Consider the following 12,358-nt stretch of genomic DNA (forward strand, 5'->3'; position numbering starts at 1 on the left):
AACAACATTTTGTTTATAACATTTAATAAGTTTTGTTTAATAACATAAAATGCTATTTTGCTTAATAACATTAAAAATTGTCAGTATTTGTTTTGTGTAATAAAATTGGTTTATTAAAATTGTTGGTTGGTAAATTAAAAATGTATTAGGAGATAATCTGCGAGGGAGGCCCCAAGATTTTGACTGCCTAAGGGCCTCCACAGGGTTTAATTCGGCACTGACAAAACCACAATAGGTATCACATGAAACAAGTTTGATTGTATTCCTATAAATTGGCATGTAAAGTCATTTTAATGTACAGAATAAAAATTCTAACTTTACTTTGCTACATTATCTTGCTAAGTGGGAAAAACATAATGAACATAAATTGTGTTTTGTATATATATATATATATATATATATATATATATATATATATATATATATATATACATATATATATATACATATATATATATATATATATATATATATATATATATATATATATATATATATATATATATATATATATATATATATATATATATATATATATATATATCATAGAAAGTAACATCTATTACAGTACAGAGTGACCCCGCTTTAACACGATAGTTGGGAGCCATAGAACCCGACCGCTTTATAGACCGAACCGTGTTATAAGCAACCAGGTCAATTAGCTGAAGAAAATGATGCATGTACCCCAAAAAAATTGCAGGGGGGGCTGTAGGTAATAAATGCGAGCGATAAAATATGTGCTTCATCGGCACAGTTACCATCTTAAATTGATGCATATTAAATGACAAATACACCTTAAGTGAAAACAGAGAAGACATATATAATAGTTTACTTTATTTAGAGAACCACGAATTGTTACATATATGTGAATACTGTTTATATATACCTGTCTAATGTATAGCATGAATAGAGTATCAACACTATGTACTCACCCGCAAACCTCATCATATACATTGAATTCACAATACAAGTGATTCCATCGAAATTATGCACATACACAGCTTTAAAATATTCAATAATTTTGTCACAGGTCATATTGGTCTGAATTCAGTGGAAAAACAGAGCAAAATCACATAACAAATGACGAAGCACATTTACTTTTCAGTACGTCCCAAGTCGGTAAAAGTTAGTTTGCGTTTTAAGCCGCCGTTGGTAGCAATCGTAAGTATAAACTTTTCCCTACAAAAAGGAAACTATCACGGCACAGTTAACGTGTTCCAGTCACCTTGGAAAATGCAAAAATCCATCAGATTCCATCACTTTTATTTTATTTTTTACATTTGTGGTAGCAGTGTGTCTGAAAATTAACAAAGGGTCAACAGACGATAGAAACGCAGGTGTTCTGGTCTGATGACAGGGGTTATTACAGAAAATGTGAGTGTTCTGAAGGATTTAATTCCGAGTGAAAAGAAGAGGAATTTTACTTACCATCCACATACAAATGTCACATGCAAATATATTAATTACTAGCAAATGGCTGAAAATCCGATGAAAGATAGATTATGAGATACTGCCCAGTCCGGTTGATCTCCGTTACCAGTAATGTCAACAACAAAAAAGCGGATATTTCACAACATACAGTACTCATGCTAGATGTCAAGATAAGTGTATTATGATATAACAGTGCACTGTTTAGATGGTTTGTCAATATGGACAAAGAATTTGTTTATGGAACAATATATAAATTTCAGTGCATTTTATATCCACTTTGCAGCTTCCTTTCATGGGGCTCTGAATTTCTGCACTCCAAACCAATGGTTGTATATAAAAGTTCAAACAGCCAACAATGTCGCCAATAAAAAAAAACAACACATGGTATATTTTGCCGCCAATAAGGAAAAACAATCCAAGTTTGCAACATTGGCGAAGACCTACCCGATCCAAGAATAAACTTTTTATGCATTATTTTTGTACTTTTTAGAAGAAAAAACTACTTTTTCGTGTACGAGAAAAATACATATAAAATTTCAGGAGCCATGCCATGATTGTCTTGTATTATTCGTACACAATCTCTTCCCTGAAATGATAATAAACTTTTTACAGTTTTTTTCGTACTTTTAAGAAAGAATTTTTCTTTTTTTGTGTACAAGAAAAATACAAGTATATGAAATTTTGGGAGCCACACCACGACCGTGTTATATCTGAATTCGTGTTATAACGGAGTGCGCTATAGCAGGGTCACATTGTGTGTGTGTGTGTATATATATTATATATATATATATATATATATATATATATATATATATATATATATATATATATATATATATATATATATATATATATATATTACAAAATGCAAATGATTATAATCTTGTCTTGTAACAAAGAACTTAACCCTGAATTTATCTGTGCCAGTAAAAATCCCAAACATGATTTTTCAAACAACCTAATCTCCTTAAGATGATCTGGTTAAAAATCCATCTTTTAAAAAATATTTTCAAAAGGGTTAATTTAAATTTTGACAAAAGATCTTCAAAATTATATACTGTTGTATAAACAAGGACTGAATTTTCTGTAAAATCATCTTGTCTTTTTGTAATTCATTAAACAAGGACTTTTCATGGTTGGGAAAAAAATTATCATTTCTGCCAACCTTTTTCTGATTTCCCAGTAGTGTGAGAACCATGTGACTGGTGCTTGAAGGCCATTGACCAGTCACCAATGCCTAGTGACTGGAATCTGGTGACCAGCTGCTGGTCACAGACAAGACTAGTCAGCAGTGTCTTTCCAAATAATGTAAAGTGTGCTAAAAGACTCCTATTTTTAAACAAGGATGTAGAAGTGATCCTGGTAATTATAGACCCATTTCCATCCTACCAGCTTTATTAGCGAAACAAGTTTATAAATAACAATGATCCAATGGATCAGCTATTTCAGATGATCCAGAGTGATATCGCTGCTTTACTTCTCAGGGACACATCATCTCGTCTCGGACTCCAAACCCTGAATGAGTGATCTGACTCAATAAGGGTATTATATCTCTCTGCTCTGTAAGAGATGATCTCACACACTCCTGGAATCAAGTGTCTAATCACTCCATTTAAGTGGAAACTTAGAATAATTTGCTACAAAAAATATTCAAGAATGAAAACAAGACAATTTTCCAAGAGTGAATGGAACACTTCTTCGTGTTAGAGAAAGAGAGGAAGAATATACTGCATGAGCTTACAATATGGTAGTCAGACTGGTTCTGGGTTCTCTCTGTTCTAGATTTCTATCATGTTCCATATAATGTTTGAATTATGAGCACAGACATGGGGATTTAGCAGCCTGGAAGGTAATGCGATTGTGACAGATCAGGTATCATTGCTATTACAACTAAGTATTCTGTACATGTTCATTTTGAAGCATCATTTGATTTTAATTCCATTTAGCAAAAAGTTGCTTCCATTTTTACAAACCATCATTTTTATTTCTATTCTTCCAACCTTGCTTCCTTTACTTTTTAGGTACAAGAATTATGCGCATCTTCTTTTACCCTATATACTCACTTATAAGTGAAGCCAAACTGCAAAAAAATGAAGATCCTGATCTGCCATAACATAATGTGCCTACTGATAATGATCTATATTGTTTGTTCTACTGATTACTCCTAAGAAACTACACAGACCCAGATCTGCTAGCACATTATGTAATGGCATATCTGGGTCTGTGCGATTTGTAGTTGGACTCATCTTATAAGCGAGTACATACAGTACTTGTAACTATATCTCTTTCTCTGCTTTTTTATTTATTGCTGCTTCTTTTATTTCACACTATTTCTGTGATATACTACTTGATATCTGTTTGACTGCTTATCATATTCATCCAATGATAGACCCATGCTTGCTAAATCTACCTCAAATCTTACTGAACTTGGTTAAATATTTACTAAAGACATATTTGCCTGATTATAATCCCCTAATTAGTGAAAACAGTGTTATGCCCCAGGCTCATATCATAACAGAAATAATGTATACTGTTTTACATCTTCCAGTATTTCTGCTGAGACATCCTAGCACAAGTTAGAGGATGAAAAAACACCTTAGATATTTACAGTCTAATGAAACTCGGAATGGAAACATGAGATGATTAAACTTAAGGAAAACAAGCTACTATGTAGATGCCATTTGAAAATGATAATAGTGACAAACATTTTATGCTGTCCACCTGGCTTATCAGAAAAGAAATGTTGCTTTCTGATTTTCTGGTACATCAAGTTGACAGTCCAATAACTGAAAAAGTTATTCCCCTGACTGACATCTTAAATTAATTCTTTTGTGATAATACTGATGAAGCAAAATGTTAGCAGTCGACAATTAAAGTAAGAATCATGTACATCCTATATTTTTTGAATGCTATGATAGCTACACTAAACCAGAAATCTCTTCAATGCTAACTAAATAATGTCCTTAAAAGTAGGCACCCACCTCATTAATGCCAAAATCATTTGATACAGTACCACCATAAGGCACCCACCTCATTAATGCCAAAATCATTTGATACAACACCACCATAAGGCACCCACCTCATTAATGCCAAAATCATTTGATACAGTACCACCATAAGGCACCCACATCATTAATGCCAAAATCATTTGATACAACACCACCATAAGGCACCCACCTCATTAATGCCAAAATCATTTGATACAGTACCACCATAAGGCACCCACATCATTAATGCCAAAATCATTTGATACAACACCACCATAAGGCACCCACCTCATTAATGCCAAAATCATTTGATACAGCACCACCATAAGGCACCCACATCAATAATGCCAAAATCATTTGATACAGTACCACCATAAGGCACACACCTCATTAATGCCAAAATCATCTGATACAGTACCACCATAAGGCACCCACCTCATTAATACCAGAATCATTTGATACAACACCATCATAAGGCACCCATCTCATTAATGCCAAAATCATTTGATGCAGTACCACCATAAGGCACCCACCTCATTAATGCCAAAATCATTTGATACAACACCATCATAAGGCACCCACCTCATTAATGCCAAAATCATTTGATACAGTACCACCATAAGACCTACCTTTTAAAGAGTATGGTGTCACACATGCATGTGAGATAAAATGAATATAGTCAAGTCTATGAGATACATGTTACACAAGGATGAGATCAGTAAATGATGAGAGTGATATGGTCAAGCATAGGTATAGGAATTCTTGGCACAGTCAACAGAATGATACAAATTAAGAGATCCAATAACTGACATAGTCAACAGAATGATACAAATAAAGAGATCCAATAACTGACATAGTCAACAGAATGATAAAAATTAAGAGATCCAATAATTGACAGGATTTTGATTAGGATTAGGATCATCATGTCATCCACTGTTGACATGCAAGATATTTCTGCCGTTGTTTCAAGTTTACTAAATTTAAAAACTTCCCAATTTTTTTAATTCTAGATAGACAAGGTATTAAATGTATATGATGGATCCCTTTATGGTCTCTTTGAGCAAGGTTCTATTGACAAATAATAAACTTACAATTTCTGGAAACTTGTAAATGATGTATGGCTCATACTCCTGTTTTTCTGTGTTCAGTTGCAGTCCCACAATTACGGCATACTCAAACAATTGGGGATACAAAACTTCTTGCTTTTTACGAGACTGACGTATACTCGCTGACTGCAAAAGACATGAAAACTCACTTATTTCTAAAGTAGAATTATGTCTAAAATTACAGTAAGACTATTTGAATGTGTCAATCTCAAAATTCTGAAGCATCATATCAATCTGGCTGCAAGAACATACATATATATATATATATATATATATATATATATATATATATATATATATATATATATATATATATGTGTGTGTGTGTGTGTGTTGTGTGTGTGTGTGTGTGTGTATGCATATATGGATGGATGTATCAGAGGTTAAGAATTTTTTATGTACTTTCAGACACTTTATTTTTGACTGCAGCAGGTGCTAGAGTAACCATACTCAAGTTAGACAAACTGTCAAGTCATATATACTTACAATCATTTCAGTTGTATATACTTATGATCATTTCTTTCTATAATGAACCAAAACATTACTGAAATGCATCCATAAATAGATATGCAATTGCAGTGTATCTTACATTTCAACTTGAAAAACTTAAAGTTGAGACCACTACATCTTTCAACCAAATCTAAAAACTTTTTCCATACAGTACTAAACGTGGTGTAGGTTTAGTACAACTGATGCAGAAAACTCACATGTATTAATAAAATAAGAATGCTAATAAGTTTGCTCAAAATTAGATTTGTTAATATCTGAAAGATGACTTAATTTTTTATATTTTTTTAAAACAACTATTTTGACACCTCGTTGGGTTTCATCAGTTGGCGATGGGAGATCTACACCAAACAAGATGGCTACCATGACACAGCAGAGCTTTTGATTCAGTGACAAAACATCCATCAACAGCTGAAATTCTGTGCATAATGTAAATCAGGTTAATGTTTCAAGCTCCAAGTGAGCAGTTTATCTTTTGAAATTGGAACTTGCATTCCAAAAAACCTGTGACTTTATTTCAACCAGTTTCTTTTTCAAGACAAACAAAATTTGCAAGGTTGATATAAATTTCATGAACAAATTATTTCAGATGCATTTTAATGAACTGAAACGATAAATCAGTATAAACAAATCTCCCAATTTGGGAAATGATAAAAAAAAGATATTATTAAATTATTACGCCTCTATGGTCTTAAAATAAGTACCTGTAATAGAAAGAATGAGAAGCAATAAGCTTTGTAAAATTCAACAAATAATTCTCTATAATACAATGTGAAAAATGTATAAAGAACTTACAGTATTGTGAATTAAATCCCAAATAATCCTAGAATTATGAACACAAGTAATAATGATTAAAGTTCTGAATAAACTTAAGTGGTAATCCAAAATACATCCAACAATGGCAGTGTTGATGTGCCTTTGGTGGCTGCTGGTGTGGTGATGTTCCAACAGTCTTTTGTTGAATTACAATAATACAATCCAAGAATATATCCTTATTTGAATTTCACTATAATTCTCAGTTACTGTCTCTTTCTAAGAATACAAATCCTAATATTAATCCCATACTCACAGAGCAAATTGTAGCTACCTATTAGTTGTTGATAGAATTAAATAAAATCAATGATTCAGGTCAGGTAGAAAATTAACTTGATTTTGGACAAGGTCAGCTACAAAATACAGCTTTCCATAAACCACAACATATAATGAAATTTAAAAAAAAAAAAAGACAACAAACTGCAAATTAAATATGTATAACAAATGGTATCTCGGAATATTCTCTCTGAAAATCTTGCCTCCACTTGATATAAAGTCCAGCTTTATGCATCCTATTTTGAATTTAGACAGTTAACCTTTCACAGAAAAAACTGAAACGAACAGGAGTCAGTTAACAACACTATGGAGCTCACACTCAAGTTCATTTTCTGGATTCAGCCCCCTCCAATATTCCTGATACAGACAATTTTGATTCTTTAGAACATGTAACTAGTACATGTGAAGAAGAATCCAAAATTGCAATCATTCTTGAATATATGCAGGTTATTCGTACTTCTCTTAGTACCACAGTGCATACTGACTGTACAATGTTAGAGATTATGACCCTGATGCTTGATACTGAGTTAGACCAAGTTTATACCTCTATGTAACATGGAACTGGGCACAAAATTCACTAGGGATCTCATATGGTGACTATTACATTCAACCACAAGTAAGCTTCATCTGATGGGCACAGAGCACCTTGGCCTGCCTTTCCACTTTATCTCTAGCAAACAGAGCTAAAACACAAACAAGCTGAAAACCTGATAACAACTACTCACTAAGAGTTCACCTATCAGCACCATTGTGGGCAGAATCCATGTCAGCCAAGCTTAACTTGTGTTCACAAGAGCATACACAAAATGACTACCCACCACACCTTCATTCCATCATGAAGCATACACAAAATGACTACCCACCACACCTTCATTCCATCATGGACAGTCTGAGTACTATATGTACTCGCTGATAAGTTGAGTCCAACTGCAAAATGCACAAACCCAGAACTGCCATCACATAATGCACCAGCAGATCTGGGTCTGTGCAGTTTGTTATGAGTAATCATTAGAACAAACAACATAAACCTTGGTCTGCAAGCACATTATGCTATGGCAGATCAGGATCTTTGTTTCTTGCAGTTTTGACTTGACTTATAAGCAAGAATATATGGCAAATATTCAACAGATGTTAGGTTTTTAAATAAAGAATATTAAAAATATTTTTATTGTTTCTACATTTCTGCTCTTAAACTTGTTAGATGGGTGCACAAAATATAAGACATGTATTTTCTTAATTATTGATACAATACATATACTGTTAAAATGTACAATTATCAGACCCATTTAAATCCCAATACTTCCATTCACAGTCCTCCTGTTTGAAGAAAATTTGATTAAATAGACAGCTGATTGTAGACTAAAAAACTCTAATGTAATGGGCTGGTATGTTTCCACTCAAGCGAAATTCAAGGACTTTTTCCAGAATTTTGCAAGGTCTCAAAAATAAATTTTCAGGACCTCAAAAACTGAAAGTATAAGTGAAAATCATATATGGAATGATAAGCAATACAAAAACAAAAAACCTGAAACAATGAGAGCCACAAACCAACAGAGCAAGATTGTTGAGGCTGTTGATAAACTGATCATGCCAATATTCCAGGTACCGTGTGACAAAAAAATGGTCCAAAATAATTGTAGTCATTTTCATAGATTTTTCAAAGACCATAAAACTAAAATTTTAATTTTCAAGAATTCACTACTTTCAAGGGTTTCATGAAGTGTTTGATGGCTGTAGGTCCCTTGATGGATCCAGATATTCAACATTTTATTATATATCATTTGTCACCCAGTCATGGTTGGTTTTCATTTTATAGTTTGACTGGAAAGAAAGTCACAAGTCTGAAGGAATCTAACAGACAGGTGTGATGAACCAAATTTAACTGTGGTTGGCACTGAGATCAGTAAATAAATTAAAGTAAATACAATGGCATTTTTAAGTCATGGGGTGTGTGAATATACTAAATAACATTATGACATCTTTAAGTCATGGAGTGTGTGAATATACTAAATAACAGAAACTCGACTGGAGTTTATAAGTCATTGAGGGGTTGGTGAATATATAAAATAACATTAGGCTGGCATTTATAAGTCACCAATGGGTGTGTGAATATACTAAATAACATAGCATGACATTTATAAGTCATCAAATGGTGGGTGAATATACTAAATAACATTTGACTGGCATTTATAAGTTATTGAGGGTGCGTGAATATACTAAATAACATAGCATGACATTTATAAGTCATTGAGGGGTGGGTGAATATACTAAATAGCATTTAACTGGCATTTGTAAGTCACTGAGGGTGGGTAAATATACTAATAACATGATGGGATTTATAAGTCACTGTGTGGTGGGTGAAGACACTAACATAAGGTAGTATTTATAAGTCACCAAGGAGTGTGTGAATATACTAAATAACATAGGTTGGCATCTGAGGGTTACCGTTTTGATTCGCACACTGCCACAATGTTCCTTCCTTTTCTTTATCTCTGCATCATCAACATGACTGTCATTGTCCTCATCCTCACCTATGTAACAAATCAGACAAGGTTAAATATGGCAACTCATCTATGTAACAAATCAGACAAGATTAACTATGGCAACTCACCTATGTAACAAATCAGACAAGGTTAACTATGGCAACTCACCTATGTAACAAATCAGACAAGGTTAACTATGGCAACTCACCTATGTAACAAATCAGACAAGATTAACTATGGCAACTCACCTATGTAACAAATTAGACAAGGTTAACTATGGCAACTCACCTATGTAACAAATCAGACAAGGTTAACTATGGCAACTCACCTATGTAACAAATCAGACAAGATTAACTATGGCAACACACCTTTGTAACAAATCAGACAAGATTAACTATGGTAACACACCTATGTAACAAATTAGACAAGATTAACTATGGCAACACACATATGTAACAAATCAGAAAAGGTTAACAATTAACAATAGCAACACACCTAAGTAATAAATCAGACAAGATTAACTATGGCAACTCACCTATGTAACAAATCTGACAAGATTAACAATGGCAACACACCTAAGTCATAAATTAGACAAGATTAACTATGGCAACACACCTATGTAACAAATCATACAAGATTAACTATGACAACTCACCAATGTAATAAAATAGACAAGATTAACTAGGGCAACACACCCATGAAACAAATCAGACAAGATTAACATACTTTACAATGGGAATGTTGATAAATGCAGAAATGAAAACAAAAGAAAAGCAAGTTTCAATAAATAAGTGATGAAAAGCACAACTCTAAGTGTTCTGAAGACAATACATACATGTGTATTGCCAATAGCAGTTTTCCTTTAACTTCATGTTTCTATTACCAGTTTTCATAAGACCATAACATCTATTCTTGTAACAAAAAGTTATTGTCAGGAATTAAGTATAATAACTTACAAAAAACTCAAAAAGTCTACAATCAATATAATGTATTTTAATTCACATAATAACTGTTATTAAAATGTTAAATATTTGGCAATCTTTATGATTATTTCCATCTTCTTTTGTAAATATTATTTAGCTACATGTACAGTTGTTAGAACCTAAATATTAAATGTGGAAATAGCTAATTAATTCAATGTGAACTAATTGATTCAATGTGGAAAAAACTAATTAATTCAATACGGAAATAACCAATCAATTCAATGTGGAAATAACTGTGTATGTAACTAAACTGCAACTGCTACATTATATCAAAGATTCATGGTTATAACTGTATCAGCATAAAATGATGGTTTGTAAAAAAGAAATATCAAAATTATACCATATTTAAGTAATAAAATGTCATGCTTTGAACTGTGTTACCATGGATATACCAAACTTGTACTGTGAAAATTAAAATTCTCCATGCGAAAGAACCCTGGGATAAAACAAATAAAAGATTGAAGAAAAAAGCCCTGAAAAGTATGGGGAAAATGAGTCACAATAAATACATTTATGAAAACCAAGGATAAATTTATCCAGAAACCAATGACTTAATTTTTTAAGATGTTGTTTTCTCTATCAGTCAAGTAGTTTATTTCTTTGTTGGTACTATAACATCTCTCTTTCTTGGAATTACAAAAATTATCCTTTCTAAACGAATGAAAAAAATCCAAAGTCCAGCAGCCTGGGACAAATTATAAATTATGTGGGTCATGTAGCATTTTTTATATGTGCCCAGAATTTCCATAATGATATAAAAGAAAAGTTTTTTTTTTAAATATAATTTTTTTAAAAAAATCTATACAAGACCTTCGGAAAGTTTTGGTATTTGTCCAGCCCAGTAATAACAGGTAAAAAATTGTGCCTAATGTTAAAAGTTTAAAAAAAATCAAAACTGATTGCAAATGTTTTTAAGTTGTATACATTATCATTTGTTTCTGTAACCTCATTGGCAGTCTAAAGTGTATCAAAGAATCAAATTATCTTTTGCTCAAGTTACCATGATAAATCTGAGCACAAAACAATTGAAATTCTTATAAGACACTGTGACCCTTAGGGGTACTCACTCATGATACCAGTTTGTATGGGTATGATTTCCCTTAGGGGTACTCGCTCATGATACATGTACCAGTTTGTATGGGTATGATTTCCCTTAAGGGTACTCGCTCATGATACATGTACCAGTTTGTATGGGTATGATTTCCCTTAGGGGTACTCGCTCATGAAACATGTACCAGTTTGTATGGGTATGATTTCCCTTAGGGGTACTCGCTCATGAAACATGTACCAGTTTGTATGGGTATGATTTCCCTTAGGGGTACTCGCTCATGAAACATGTACCAGTTTGTATGGGTATGATTTCCCTTAGGGGTACTCGCTCATGATACATGTACCAGTTTGTATGGGTATGATTTCCCTTAGGGGTACTCGCTCATGAAACATGTACCAGTTTGTATGGGTATGATTTCCCTTAGGGGTACTCGCTCATGAAACATGTACCAGTTTGTATGGGTATGATTTCCCTTAGGGGTACTCGCTCATGAAACATGTACCAGTTTGTATGGGTATGATTTCCCTTAGGGGTACTCGCTCATGAAACATGTACCAGTTTGTATGGGTATGATTTCCCTTAGGGGTACTCGCTCATGAAACATGTACCAGTTTGTATGGGTATGATTTCCCTGTGGAAAATTCACACATTTTTGTCTCCTCATCTACATCTTGCTTTATTTATTGAAACTGTAGAGCTTGCAATTTTTTAATTGGTATCC

General features: G+C 33.0%; 1 protein-coding gene across 4 annotated transcripts in view; it reads right to left on the minus strand.

Annotated features, from left to right (window-relative positions):
• The window catches only part of LOC149785778 (uncharacterized), a 148,901-nt gene that overhangs the window by 65,531 nt on the left and 71,012 nt on the right, over positions 1-12,358 (minus strand). For all 4 annotated transcript variants that reach the window (XM_089979689.1, XM_089979692.1, XM_089979691.1 and 1 more), the window contains 2 exons: positions 9,566-9,651; positions 5,510-5,650 (listed from right to left, as the gene is read on the minus strand). In XM_089979689.1, coding sequence (XP_089835815.1) covers positions 5,510-5,650; positions 9,566-9,651 — 227 coding nt within the window. The remainder of the gene's footprint in view (positions 1-5,509; positions 5,651-9,565; positions 9,652-12,358) is intronic.

This window comes from Sinohyriopsis cumingii, chromosome 13 (genome assembly GCF_028554795.1).
Source record: "Sinohyriopsis cumingii isolate HCF-2022 chromosome 13, ASM2855479v2, whole genome shotgun sequence".
Lineage (NCBI taxonomy): Eukaryota > Metazoa > Mollusca > Bivalvia > Unionida > Unionidae > Sinohyriopsis > Sinohyriopsis cumingii.